At 42.4% G+C, this 15334-nt stretch overlaps 1 protein-coding gene across 1 annotated transcript in view; it reads left to right on the top strand.

Annotated features, from left to right (window-relative positions):
* The window catches only part of scarb2 (scavenger receptor class B member 2), a 31933-nt gene extending 23005 nt beyond the window's left edge, over nt 1-8928 (top strand). The window contains exons 10-12 of the mRNA XM_033024646.1: nt 1413-1464; nt 3408-3554; nt 7280-8928. Of these exons, the coding sequence (XP_032880537.1) occupies nt 1413-1464; nt 3408-3554; nt 7280-7321 (241 nt within the window). The 3' untranslated portion in view covers nt 7322-8928. The remainder of the gene's footprint in view (nt 1-1412; nt 1465-3407; nt 3555-7279) is intronic.
* The last annotated feature ends 6406 nt before the right edge of the window (nt 8929-15334 follow it).

The following is a 15334-nucleotide window of genomic DNA, read 5'->3' as shown; positions in this document are numbered from 1 at the left end:
CTAAGATAGGTGGTGTTGTGGATAATGAAGTAGATTTTCAAAGTCTACAGAGAGATTTAGGCCATTTGGAAAAGTGGGCTGAAAGATGGCAGATGGAGTTTAATGCTGATAAGTGTGAGGTGCTACATCTTGGCAGGACAAATCAAAATAGGATGTACATGGTAAATTGTAGCGAATTGAGGAATGCAGTTGAATAGAGGGATCTAAGAATAACTGCATAGTTCCCTGAAGGTGGAATCTCATGTAGATAGCGTGGTAAAGAAAACTTTTGGTGTGCTGACCTTTATAAATCAGAGCATTGAGTCTAGAAGTTGGGACGTAATGTTAAAATTGTACAAGGCATTGGTAAGGCCAATTCTGGAGTATGGTGTCCAATTGTGGTCGCCAAATTATAGGAAAGATGTCAACAAAATAGAGAGAGTACAGAGGAGATTTACTAGAATGTTGCCTGGGTTTCAGCACCTAAATTACAGAGAAAGGTTGAACAAGATATGTCTTTATTTGGAGCGCAGAAGGTTAAGGGGGGACTTGATAGAGGTCTTTAAAATTATGAGAGGGATACAGAGTTGACGTAGATAAGCTTTTTCCATTGTGAGTAGGGAAGATTCAAACAAGAGGACATGATTTGAGAATTAAGGGACAAATGTTTAGGGGCAACATGAGGGGGAACTTCTTTACTCAGAGAGTGGTAGCTGTGTGGAATGAGCTTCCAGTGGAAGTGGTGAAGGCAGGTTCGTTTTTATCATTTAAAAATAAATTGGATAGGTATATGGATGGGAAAGGAATGGAGGGTTATGGTCTGAGTGCAGGTAGATGGGACTAGGGGAGAGTAAGTGTTCGGCACGGACTAGAAGGGCCGGGATGGCCTCTTTCCGTGCTGTAATTGTTATATGGTTATATATGACTCTTGTTAGGTGAGTAGGTAAGTAGTAGATGAAATTCTTTCAGGAGTTGAGATGAAGCATTTGAGGAAGGTAAAAAGCAAGACGCTCTGCAATAAATAACTGATGTAGAAGGGTAAACGGGACCATTGCTAAAAATATGTGGAAGGGAAGTTCGATAAAGGGGTTAGAATGTTTACAAATTTTCAAGCTTTCTTTATTGGCTGAGCAATGATAATGAGGGCAGGATTAGTTAGGTTGGATACGATTGTTCTGGTCACTTTTATAGTAGGAAAGATGTGAGACACGCCAGAGAAGGCCTGCCAGGATTTTGAAAATTTTATTTGAGGAATGATTGGATGAGGTGAGTGGAGAGGGAAAATTGAAGGAGGGGAAAAAGTAGTATTTATTGCAAGGAAAAGGTGTCAATGGGTTTCAATCATAAACACAATAGGTGTTTGCCTATCCCACAATCTGAAGCTTAAAGAGAAATATCTACAACTTCATAACTATTCTACTTTATTTCAACAGTCAGACTGGGAATATTCAATCGCTGGTCTTTCCTGTAATGTATCTGAATGAGGTAAGGCCATTTCAAAATATTGATCTGAAATTGCTTATCATAGATGCAAATATTGTTGCAATGGTACCATCTCAGATTCAGATTCAATTTTAATTGTCATTGTCAGTGTACAGTACAGAGACAACGAAATGCATTTAGCTGCATTGCTGAGGCTGCATTGCTTTCCAGAAAAAATTCCATCACCATCACCTCTGATCCCAGAATTCCTCTGTGCAGAATCCTCTTTCTCAATGTAAGGGGCGCAGTTTGCTTTCATGGCTCTACTGCTCAATTTGCTCATGTTGTCACTGTTTCCCAACTGCCCTCTAATATACTACCCCGTAGGTTGGGTACAACTAATTATAGAGTTACAGACTTGAGGTTTTCCCATCAGTTATCACCTTGGTAAAAATTAGCAAGTGCTATTTGCTTTGTACAATTTATAAACTTAACACTTTAATAATTGCATATCCAGCCCTTGAGGGGCTGGGAATAGCCATTGGAATGTGTCTTACGACATGCAATATCCTCCAATTGTTAGGTAGATTGAAACTAATATGTTCTTTCCCATTATAAAACATTTAACTGTGTCAGTGATTTCGCTGCAGACCACCCACTCCCCAACTCCAACCTAAACATCTGAAGAAGGGTCTCGACCCGAGACATCGCCCATTCCTTCTCTCCAGAGATGCTGCCTCACCCACCAAGTTACTCCAGCATTTTGTCTACCTTCAAATTTACCAGCATTTGCAGTTCTTTCTTATATCAAACATGCTGGTGTTCATTGTGCCCTACCTATTCTAAGAGAGATTCCAAACACTTTTTTTTTATCACTGTAGCATTACTTATATATGTGCCCCTGCTTCATGACAATGCTCAGACTCTGTCTCTTGCTGCCACAACCCACCCAATAAGCCTTCTATTAGCTACTCGCCCATTGCTGCCCTGCTGTGTTGGTATCCCTTACCCAAAAGCTTCAGCCATAGGGATCTCACTTGTACATCACAACTAATATTTTTCTTCATGGCTATAATGCAATTTTTAACCAATTATTACCTTTGCAACATTTTTCATGTAAGTCGGTGTTTAGTTGAGTGTAGTGAATTCTGCTCAAATTGCTAGCAATTAATTACAAAAACTTAGCAAAATCATTGGAAAGCATTCCAGAAATTCAGTTTATAGTTTTTTTTGCTGTCTTGATACATGTTTTGTTTTTTGATCAAAACAACCTTTTAGCTCAAATTAATTGTGGATCAGCCATCATTCTAATCTGCCTATATTAGAAATAGTAAAAGAACACATGCACTGGAATAACTCGGCGGGTCGGGCAACATCTCTGAAGAACATGGATAGGTGACGTTTTGGGTCAAGGCCCTTCTTTAGACTGATTAAACTTAGAAATGGTAAAGGTTAACTTGTTTAAATTTCCCACATGGGAATTCTATTTGGGTTGTTTGTTTCTATTGATTAATCTTAAAACAATGATTTAAAACTAGGAAAGTTCTAGCAAAACCAATCCTAAGCACCCCTGCACACCAACACTTAGTTCCCCATCCCAGTCTGTCCCTGGATAATCGTGTAGAAGTCTTGAAATTTGTAAGCTTTAATAATCAATTGTGATTCGAATTGGGCCAAAATGCTGTCTGGGACAGTTTTGAGTATCTAACAGGAACTAATACTATTTGAAAACCTGACAAATGAGCAAAACTGGATTTTTTAAAGTAGTTAAGACTGTGATATGATCCTAAGGCAAATTTAAAATGACTGAACTGACTTTCTTTACTGCAAATGTGACTACATTATGAATAAATAATGCATTACACTAGATAGGAAGAAGTTCAAATGAATGACTGCTTCACGTAATAGGGTGAAATGTTTTGATCTGTTGAGAACACGGTATTATGTCCGTGTTACCAGATGTGGTTACTGGTTAAACCTTCCCCTTTGAACCTTTCTTGCTGCAGAGCGTTTTGATTGATGACTCATCGGCTGCGAAGTTGAATTCCATTATCCTGCAGACGGAAGTGGTGACTGCAATCCCATTTATGATGATGGGTCTAGGGATACTCTTTGGGTTGATCTTCATCATACTTGCATGCACGAATCGCGAGGTGGGTATTGCATGGTGTATGAAATGGGAACGTGATGAGGCCATGTGGCTCTTTGGGCCTGCTCTCACATTCATTAAGTTCATTGTTCATCTGATCAAAGAGTAGGAGTAAACGGGTCCTTTTCACAATGGCGGGCAGTGACTAGTGGGGTACCGCAAGGCTCAGTGCTGGGACCCCAGCTATTTACAATATATATTAATGATCTGGATGAGGGAATTGAAGGCAATATCTCCAAGTTTGCGGATGACACTAAGCTGGGGGGCAGTGTTAGCTGTGAGTAGGATGCTAGGAGACTGCAAGGTGACTTGAATAGGCTGGGTGAGTAGGCAAATGTTTGGCAGATGCAGTATAATGTGGATAAATGTGAGGTTATCCATTTTGGTGGCAAAAACAGGAAAGCAGACTATTATCTAAATGGTGGCCGATTAGGAAAAGGGGAGATGCAGCGAGACCTGGGTGTCATGGTACACCAGTCATTGAAAGTAGGCATGCAGGTGCAGCAGGCAGTGAAGAAAGCAAATTGTATGTTGGCTTTCATAGCAAAGGGATTTGAGTATAGGAGCAGGGAGGTTCTACTGCAGTTGTACAGGGTCTTGGTGAGACCACACCTGGAGTATTGCGTACAGTTTTGGTCTCCAAATCTGAGGAAGGACATTATTGCCATAGAGGGAGTGCAGAGAAGGTTCACCAGACTGATTCCTGGGATGTCAGGACTGTCTTATGAAGAAAGACTGGATAGACTTGGTTTATACTCTCTAGAATTTAGGAGATTGAGAGGGGATCTTATAGAAACTTACAAAATTCTTAAGGGGTTGGACAGGCTAGATGCAGGAAGATTGTTCCCGATGTTGGGGAAGTCCAGGACAAGGGGTCACAGCTTAAGAATAAGGGGGAAATCCTTTAAAACCGAGATGAGAAAAACTTTTTTCACACAGAGAGTGGTGAATCTTTGGAACTCTCTGCCACAGAGGGTAGTTGAGACCAGTTCATTGGCTATATTTAAGAGGGAGTTAGATGTGGCCCTTGTGGCTAAAGGGATCAGAGGGTATGGCGAGAAGGCAGGTACGGGATACTGAGTTGGATGATCAGCCATGATCATATTGAATGACGGTGCAGGCTCGAAGGGCCGAATGGCCTACTCCTGCACCTAATTTCTATGTTTCTATGATCATGCCCTCATTTCTTATCCTATCCTGAGTTATCTCCATAACCCTCTACTGCCATGCAGTACAGTCTCAGCCTTGAATATGTTCAATGACTGCTCGGTGTTAGAGAATTTCAAAAATTCCCAATGCATTAGGCAAAAATATTCTCCCTGTACTCTGCCTTGCATCTAAAAACCATGCTTCCTAGTTCAAGACTACCACGGGGGAAAGCATCCTCTCAGAATCCATCCTGTTAAGCCCCTCCATAATCTTCGATGTCCCAGAAAGATCGCATTTAATCTCCATAGGTCCAACCTTTCCAACATTTCTTCAGAAGAACTTTTACGTGGGTAATGCAAACAATGCATATCAAGCAGCATTTGTGGAGAAAGAAATGGTCAACATTTGATGACCAGCCATTAACCTGAAATCATTTCTCTTGGGAATCAACATAGGAAGTTTTTTCCTGAACTAACTCCAGTCCAAATATATTATTTCTTGAGGAAGGAGACCAAAAGTGTGTTCATAACTCAAACGGATCTCATTGATGCCCATAATTTCCATATTGTGTAGCGGGGAATCGCAGGAGTCCACCCAAAAACTAAGTGGACACAAGTTGTGTGCACTAGACGTATTTATTCTCAACGATACAGCTCCCTACTCCTCAATGGTCATGGGCGTTTCCCGGCCTTAAATACCAACTCGGGTACAAACCCCGTGACTAGCGTCTCCCACACTGAGACGCCGCCCTCCAGAACCGAGGGTTTGTTGTGCCCGTGGCTTGCCACCAGGTGCCGCCACAACTGCATCATGTCCTTTGCAACGAAAACTGATGTTCCTTTTATCATCCTGATTATTGCTTTTCTTGCAAGTTAACCTGTGTTTCTTATGATATACATGTCTCTCTGCAACTGTGTTTGCTTCCTTTAAATATTACTTTGATTTTCTTTGTTATTAATAGAAAGATAATAATCTTTCTATTATCAGGAAAATTTGCCAGTTTCGTCCCTATATAAGTTGTAAATAGCCACCAGCATCCCAATGTTGATGCTGGTGGCATCCCACGCAGTGTGGCTTGCTGACTTGAAAATGACTCATTTATCCCACCTCTGTTTTCCATTGGTTCATGAATGTTATCTGTGGTAATGCATGTAAACTTCTATGTAGTGGATTGTCCTTTTAATCTTTGTTTTGGATTGGAACGCATCTTTGAGCATGGTGAAGTATCTCCTTAAATGTTCCTGCTTCTATTTGTCCTTTTAATCTGTTTTCCCAGGTCACTTTGTCCAACTGCCACAAACCCTCTATCATTATTTTTTGAGACATGTTACATATATTCTTCTAAGTGCATAAATCTGGCGGGGGATAGGTGCTCGTGTTAAGACATCGACAGGCCATGTGATTTGTCATTGTCACAGGGTTGGTCATGGAAACAATGTATATGGAGGGATAGATTGAAGGAGGAGCAAGAAGAGAAGGGCATCTGTATCATGGTGATGAAGTAATTGGGTGACTTTAGCTGATTCCAAGGGTTTGAGAAGAGAGGGAGGCTCCAGCAGCATGAAATCAAGGGAAAATTAGGATTTGAGAGGCAAGTGTTTGAGTGGAGGAGTAAATAGTTGAAGAATGTAGTCTTGGGAAGATTTGGTTGGGCTGGTGAACTAAATAATCCCATGTTTAGGACATTGGCACTTCCTCGTAGAATAGGTTGGATAAACAGTGGATTGTATCACCAAGATTGGGGGCCTCAGTTAGGGAATGGTGAATTCATGAGCCAAGCTTCCATGATATCCTTATGATCTAAAACACATAAGGCAGGAGTCTTGTTTGTGGCTCAAGGCATTGTGTAGACTTGAGGGTCTTCAAAGTGATGGTGACAGATGGTGTAGGAGTTGGGACTAGGGAAGCAAAAGCGACTGAGAGAAATGGAATAAAAGATTGCCAGGTAGGTGACAAGAAAGACCGGCAGGTGGTGAAAAGAGCGACAGACAGAAAGAATCAAGAGAAGAGTGTTGTGGTTTAATCTGGAATACTGCCCACATTATAACATGAAGTGACTGGCTTATAATTGATCCCAGCGTAGCTCGTAAATTTTACCTCCGGTTATTGCTAATCTATTAATGAAAATAAATTTAATGTATCCTTATTGCTAAATGAGATTTGAATCATACTATTATTTGGATGGCAATTTTGGCCATCTTTTAAGCCTATCTTAGGTAAAACTAGGCCAACAGAATCAGAGTAACTCAAGAATACGATTTTAAAAACTATCGTGTTAGATACCATGTTCTTTTATTTCCAGTATGTAACATTAAATTATGATCAAGTTGAAAATTGTTTACTTTGACCCTAATCAACAGAAGGTGGTCAAGTGGGTGAATAGTAATCTTTGGCATCCAGGAATGGGAAGAAGAAATGCAAGTGCCCTTCCAGTTTAAAATGTATCCCTAAATCCTTTTGTTCAGGAAGTAATAACCATATTTAAACATGAAACTAAGTGATTATCTTGCTCTTCCGAGATATTTATAATGCGGCCTTTTTATGCTTTAATGATGAAGTGTTGCGCTTGTTTTTGAACAGGGAACAGAAGCGGAAAGAGCACCACTTTTGATATCATCATAAGTATCCATGCCGCAACTCTTCAGCTGTGACATCAAAGCAACATACATGTTTGTTTTGGGTTTCCTTCTACATCTTCTATGACTTATGAACAAACTGGTCCTTGAAATTTGATGTAACTGATGTTAATTATTCAAAGTATGAAAAGTAGTCACAATTTTGCAAGTTTGGTTATCAAATGGAGTATTTAACGCTTCAATAATTATGTGATTACCATGATTCCAAAGGAGACAGGGCACCACATCTCTCCATTATTGACTACCAAACCTAAATTATATAGGGACAGAAGCCTTTCGTAACTAAGCCTTATAATCTCGATCACTTATGATAGTGAAGTTGCTCTAGTATAAATATTGTGCATGGTACACTGTGGAATTTCCCAATAACTTGCATTCTGTATATAATGGACTGTGTAATTTAGCGTTTTTAACTTCTTAATAGATAACTCCCTGCTCTTGGGTAACTCCTATTCTGAGTGAGTTGGTTTGAGTCATTTTCTCATTTGCACAATCTTTCTTCTTCAACCCACCCCAACTACACATGCAGCCCTGATTGCACTTTATTTATTCTTCACTGCTGAGACATTTTTTAGAGGAAAAAAATCAACTTGTGATATTGGGTATTAGTTAATTAGCACCACAATTCTAGTTTGTACATGGGTGCAAATACAAAACTGACTTTTGCACTCGCATTGGTTGAATGTGATTTAAAAATATATATTTCCCTTCTAATCAATTCTGCAAAGATCCTGTAGACATGATTCCTTTAAATGTATTCCAGCCACCTCGCATTGCCATGTCATTTTTTTTTAACTTGATGGAATGGGTTTTAGGAAGATTATGTTAATTATGCAGCCACCTTTAATGACTGGTGTTCTTGTTTGGGTAATGGATCTGATACTGCTGAATAAGATAAGGCGGAAAATGCAATTATTGAATGGTGGTGGACCAGAAATGTCATGGTTCAGGGTCATCTAATAAACTAGTTAAATAACCTTTGCAATCAGTGGGAGATCTACCAGGCTAATTTATAATGAAGACTAATTTTGCAATCTTGAATTATCATCAGAATCCATCCATTCATGTCTGGCTTCTGGCTAAAGATACAGAACAAAACAATGTCAAAATTATGAATGAGTTCTGGGAAAGCAGCCTCTAGTGTCATTGATTTGAAGACCCCATGCTTTCTTACACCTGTATACTATGCATTTGAACTCATTGCCGAATATGAAACTCCTGTATAGTTTTATAATGAAAATGTAAAAAAAATAAACAATGCACACTGTGCTATTTTAGCATTTTATGTAACTGCTGATCAATGTGTAAGAAGGAACTGCAGATGCTGGTTTAAACTGAAGATAGACACAAAAAGCTGTAGTAACTCAGCGGGACAGACAGCATCTCTGGAGAGAAGGAATGGATGACGTTTCGGGTCGAGACCCTTCTTCAGTCTGAAGAGGTTCCTTCTCTCCAGAGATGCTGCCTGTCCCGCTGAGTTACTACAGCTTTTTGTGTCTAACTGCTGACCAATGTTTGGCACAACAGAATGTCCATCTTGTTCAATGTTACTGACAAAATATTAATAAATCTGTTGTTCAATTTGTTTTGTAACCATTTGTAAAATGATGAAGTGCAAAAGAAAGCCGGTGACTTAAGACCACATGGTGGGTGAGTGTTGGGCGGTCCCTCATCATGATGGTCGAATGCTTCAACTCTAACAAAGTGGTCCATGGCCCAAACACCTAAAGACTTGCCCAACAAGACAAGAAAAGTGATCAGCATATCTAGTGTAGAGAGGAACTGTGTGCTTGCTGAAAGGAGCACTTCAAAAACTCAGCAACCATTCACATGCCTGGGGAGGTGAGCCCTGAGGAGCACTTGCTTTGGGTCAGAAGTGGCCAGGTGCAAACCACTGCAGAACCGGTGGCAGGTGAAGAGTTCAACTGGGGTGGTACACCTGTCACATTAAGGTAGGTGTCCTAAGGCAAGCTCAGTGAGGATAACCCCATGAAGCAAAAGCCCACTTGATCTTCAATATGATTATGGACTATGAAAGTGGGGCATCACAACCTCCCTGACCTTCTGGGAGTTGAGCAAGAGGTGTCAGAAAAGTAACCACAGGGATAAATGGCTTGTGGCAGCCATGTGTTCATAGTGAAATCGCTCTATGATTTTTACATGTTGGATCTTCCTATCATTGAGGCCAAATTCACCAAGCTTTGGATCGTTCACCTGTTAATGGGGAATGTGAGCTGGAGTTATTCCATCATGAAGATATAAGAGGCTGCAGATGCAGGAATCCTGAGTAAAAAGCAAATTTTGATCAGGCATTATCTGAAGCTGCATTCAAATCGTAAGCAAATTTTAATTCAATTTGCTATGCCATTGTAATGACAGTTTAGATAGTATAGAAACTGAAAATAGATGCAGGAGTAGGCCATTCGGCCCTTCGAGCCAGCAACGCCATTCTATACGATCATGGCAGATCAACCAAAATCAGTACCCCGTTCCTGCTTTCTCCCCATATCCCTTAATTCCGTTAGTCCTAAGAGCTATATCTTACCCTCTCTTGAAAACATCACATCGTTCTCGCTGTCCGAGCACGATGTGAGGAGGGCTCTGATACGGGTGAACACGAGGAAAGCTGCAGGCCCAGATGGCATCTCGGGGTGAGTACTCTAGTCCTGTGCTGCGCAGCTAGCTCCGGTGCTCACTACAATATTCAACCTCTCCCTGGACAAGTCCGTGGTCCCTGCCTGCTTCAAAAAATCCATCATTGTACCGGTACCAAAAAATGCCTCCCCAACCTGTCTGAATGACTACCGTCCGGTGGCCCTTACCTCGGTAGTCATGAAATGCTTTGAGAGGCTGGTGAAGAAACACATCTGCGCGTTCCTCCCTCGCAACATGGACCCGCTACATTTCACATACCGTCCGAACAGATCCACGGATGATGCGGTCTCCCAGGTTTTGCACACTGCTCTCTCTCATCTTGACAGCTTTCGGCATCATCTTTCGGCACGGACTAGAGGGGTCGAGATGGCCTGTTTCCGTGCTGTAATTGTTATATGGACAGCCAGAAGGGGGGCTACGTGAGGATGCTGTTCATAGACTTCAGTTAAGCCTTCAACATGATAGTCCCCACCAGACTGGCCGAGAAGCTACTGGAATTAGGGCTCAACACCCCCCTGTGTGCCTGGGCCCTGGACCTTCTCACCGCCAGGCCCCAGGTAGTCAAGATGGGAGGGAATACATCGAGGTCCCTCACCCTGAGCACAGGATCGCCCCAGGGTTGTGTCCTCAGCCCCCTATTGTACTCCCTGTACACACATGAGTGTGTGGCCAGGTTCAGCTCCAACTCAATAATCAGGCTTGCTGATGACACTGGTGGTGGGCCTGATCTCAGACAACGATGAGAAGGCCTACTGAGAGGAGGTGGCTGATCTAGCACTCTGGTGTCAGGACAACAGCCTCCTCTTGAACATCAAAAAAATGAAGGAGCTGACCGTGGACTTTAGGAGGGCACATCATCCGAGGACGTGCACACCATTGAGGATAAATGGGGATCCTGTAGATAGGGTGAGCTGTTTTAAATACCTGGGTGTCCACATCTCTGAGGATATGACATGGACATCACACGCCGGAGCACTCGTGAGTAAGGCAAGGCAGCGCCTTCACCACCTCAGGCAATTGAGGAAATTCAAAGTGTCTCCGAGGATCCTCCAGTGCTTCTACGCAGCGGCTGTGGAAAGCATCTTGTCCGGAAATATTACCACCTGGTTTGGGAATTGCTCTGCCCAGGACAAGAAGGCTCTGCAGAGAGTAATACGTTCGGCCGAACGCACTATGGGAACTTCACTTGCCCCCCTGCAGGAACTATACATCAGGAGGTGCAACTCCAGAGCCAATAAAATCATGGGAGACCCCTTCCACCCCTGCAACGGGCTGTTCCAGCTGCTACGGTCAGGCAAACGCCTCCGTTGCCATGCTGTAAGAGGTTGAGAAGGAGTTTCTTCCCAGAGGCCATTAGGACTGGAAACTCCTATCTCACCAGGGACTAACTTTTACTGTACCACTCTACTGCTTTTTTAAAAATAAATTGGTGTTTTTTTCCCTTTTTCCTTCCGCCCACAATATTTAATATGTAAAAGAACATCATTCTGTTCCATTCTGTTTGTAGTTTGTTTGGTTGTTTGTCTTTTTGCACAAAGTCCGCGAGCATTGCCACTTTTCATTTCACTGCACATCTCGTATGTGTATGTGACGAATAAACTTGACTTGAATTGGCCTCCACTGCCTTCTGTGGCAGAGAATTACACAGAATTACAACATCTAATTTCTAAACATTTCTTTGGGATCCCTTTTTAGTTTAATTAGTGATACAACATGGTGGCACAGCAGTAAAGTTGCTGCCTTACAGCGCTTCCAGCGCCGAATACCCGGGTTCGATCCCAACTACGGGTGCTGTCTGTACTGAGTTTGTACGTTCTCCCCGTGATCACGAGGGTTTTCGCCGGGATCTTCGGTTTCCTCCCACACTCCAAAGTCGTACAGGTATGTATGTTAATTGGCTTGGTGTATGTGTAAATTGTCCCTAGTAGTAGGATAGTGTTAATGTGCGGGGATCGCTGGTTGGTGCGTACTCGGTGGGTCGAAGGGCCTGTTTCTGCTGTATCTCTAAGCTAAACTAAGCACGGAAACAGGCTCCTCGGCCCATCAAGTTCACACTGACCAGCGATCCCCGCACATTAAGCAAGTTTTATATAAAAAGTGTCTCTTGTAAATAATTGTGGTATAGGAATGGTACTTCAATACGTACGTATCCTGATTTGCACAGTAATTGGTGATGCATTCGGAGTCCACTCTACAGGTGGCACCAATGGGTCTCTGCGATCCACCGGCCAGAGCATTGATCTCTTCATACGCTGAGCCAATGGGCTTCGGTAGTTGGAAACTGGAAATGACTCGACCTACACAATTGAAGTAAACATATTTTAGAACCAGTTTAACAAACAATTGTCCTGCGAGAGTGAATGCTACATTAACAAATTGGAAGTTGGTATTGTGATCTGAAAGATTGCCTTCTTCACGTTGACCATTTGTCTTAATTTTATTTTTGAATGGCATTGATGATTTTATGGAAATTGCTGTCCCTCAGCTCTGGAACATTATCTTAAACCACACCCATAAAAACCATCTTCCTGTGCAAGTGTTTTGTTTACCAAGTAACATCCTTTGCCCAACATCTATCTTTATATGCTTCTGAAGCACTTTAAATGTTCTTAAATTTTGATATTCTATTGTCAAATGGCTAACTATACAATCTTTTTTACATCACCATGGGACACATTTATATGATTCTGATGAGACAAATTTGCCCATTCTTAGTTTTTTCATCAACATCTATATTACTAAAACTCTGTTCTTGACCGGTTTTGGCGATCTGTGCTGCGATTTCCGAGAGATCGCCACCACCTACGGCCGTCATTTGTGGCCACCTCGCTCAGAGCCCCCCTCCGCCGCATGTGTGCCGAGGATTTTTCCTGTCTATGGCACCACATACTGCAAATGGTGGCTTGGGTGTGGTTTGAAGTTGATAGACACCACTTACTGCAAATGGTGGCATGAAGTTGAAAGGCACTACTTACTGCAAATGGTGGCTTGGGTGCTTTGGCTTGCAGTTGAAAGGCAGTACTTACTGCCAATGGTGGCTTGGGTGTGGCTTGAAGTTGAAAGACACCACTTACTGCAAATGGTGGCTTGGGAGCTTTGGCATGAAGTTGAAAGGCACTACTTACTGCAAATGGTGGCTTGGGAGCTTTGAAGTTGAAAGGCACTACTTCCTGCAAATGATGGCTTGGGTGCAATGGCTTGAAGTTGAATGGCACTAATTACTGCAAATGGTGGCTTGGGTGTAGCTTGAAGTTGAAAGGCACCACTTACTGCAAATGATGGCTTGGGTGTGGCTTGAAGTTGAAAGACACCACTTACTGCAAATGGTGGCTTAGTTGCTTTGGCTTGAAGTTGAAAGGCACTAATTACTGCAAATGGTGGCTTGGGTGTGGCTTGAAGTTAAAAGGCACTACTTATTGCAGATGGTGGCTTGGTGCAATGGCTTGAAGTTAAAATGCATTACTTACTGCAAATGGGGGTCGTGGGTGCATTGGCTTGAAGTTGAAAGGCACTACTTACTGCAAATTGTGGCTTGAAGTTGAAAGGCACTACTTACTGCAAATGGTGGCTTGGTTGTTTTGACTTTAAGTTGAAAGGCACTACTTACTGCAAATGGTGGCTTGGGAGCTTTGACTTGAAGTTGAAAGGCACCTCTTACTGCTAATGATGGCTTGGTTGTGGCTTGGGTGTGGTTTGAAGTTGAAAGCCACTACTTACTGCAAATGGTGGCTTGGATGCAATGGCTTGAAGTTAAAAGCCACTACTTACTGCAAATGGTGGCTTGGGTGCATTGGCTTGAAGTTGAAAGGCATTACTTACTGCAAATGGTGGCGTGAGTGCATTGGCTTGAAGTTGAAAGGCACTACTTACTGCAAATAGTAGCTTGGGTGCTTTGGCATTAAGTTGAAAGGCACTGCAAATGGTGGCATGAAGTTGAAATGCACTACTTACTGTAAATGGCGGCTTGGGTGCTTTGGCTTGAAGTTAAAAGGCACTACTGTAAATGCACTTCCTGTTTGCACTGTATATTGATTTTAGATAAAACGCTACCACTTACGGCTGTGATTTTTGGCCATCTTACTCAGTCCCCCTCCGCTGAGCAGATGCAGAGAATTCTTCCCATCAATGAAAAATAAAAGTGTTATTAGTTTTTTTTTAAAATGTTGACAATCTCTCTCCTGTCAATCACTCCATGAAAGCCACACCTTTTCTGGTGGGGGGGGAGGGGTTATAAAACCCGGAAATGTGGGTGTGGCTCAGTCTCTGCAAGATGGAGGAGGGAGAGTTCACGACTCGCTGTCTTTAGTGGCTTTGCACCCTACTTAAATGGTATGAAACTGTACTTGAATTTGGTGGCCTTGCACCCGGCTAGAAGTGGTAAGAAACTGCACTTGAATTTGGTGGCCTTATACCCTGCTTTAAATAAAATTTCAAGGATTAGCCGTGAGTCAACTACCAGCACACCAGCCGTGAGTGAGTAAGTTGCCAGCACAACAGGCTTGATTGACTGAGACGCCAGCCCAAGAATCCACTTGGCGCACAATTTGCATACTAGCCCTCTGGAAACCAGTCACTTCAGCCCACAACACCCATACTAGCGCTCCAGAAAGCCCCCCCCCCCCCCCCCCCCCAAACTGGCCACCAATATTAGAATTGGTGGAGATGTGGAATATTGCGTTGGATGACCAGCCCTCCAGTGTGATGCTGGGACCCAACGGGTCCCACTTAGTCTAGTTTTAACTAAATTTACTCTTGGTAATTTTAAAGCCATAGTTATTGGCCCCAGTACAATAACTATGTTCTCTCTCAGCAGGTTTCTTTATCATCCCTGTCCATTGCCTCAAGTTGAACATAACCCAACTAACTTCCCAATTCTCAGTATACAATACCATGTAGACCTCATACTCTCGAATTTTATTCTGAGGGTGGTGGAGGCCACATTATTGTAAATATTTTAAATGGGATATGGATATATATTTCAAGGTCAAGGTTTCAAGGTCAGTTTATTATCATGTACCCAATTAAGGTAGGCCAGTATATATTTGCCATGATCATTTCAAATGGTGGGGCAGGTTTGAGGTGGCCTACTCCTGCAACTATTTTCTTGTTTAGTGCGGGCTATTACATTGCTCATCTCAGCCCTTTGACCAGAGAGCATCTAAAACCCCAGAGCTTCCAGGGCCCTTAAGCGTGCACTGGACCCTGGCCGCAAGGATCTTTCAGCTTTGCACTTGTGATATGCGCTGCGTGCACTTATTTCACATAAAATTTTTATAATCCTGCCATGCCACCCCCCTTTTTGAAAAGCTTCGGACGGGCCTGGTGTATAATATTTTTGACTGTC

Source organism: Amblyraja radiata, chromosome 1, assembly GCF_010909765.2.
Source record: "Amblyraja radiata isolate CabotCenter1 chromosome 1, sAmbRad1.1.pri, whole genome shotgun sequence".
Classification (NCBI taxonomy): domain Eukaryota; kingdom Metazoa; phylum Chordata; class Chondrichthyes; order Rajiformes; family Rajidae; genus Amblyraja; species Amblyraja radiata.
This window is presented reverse-complemented; position numbering and strand designations above follow the sequence as displayed.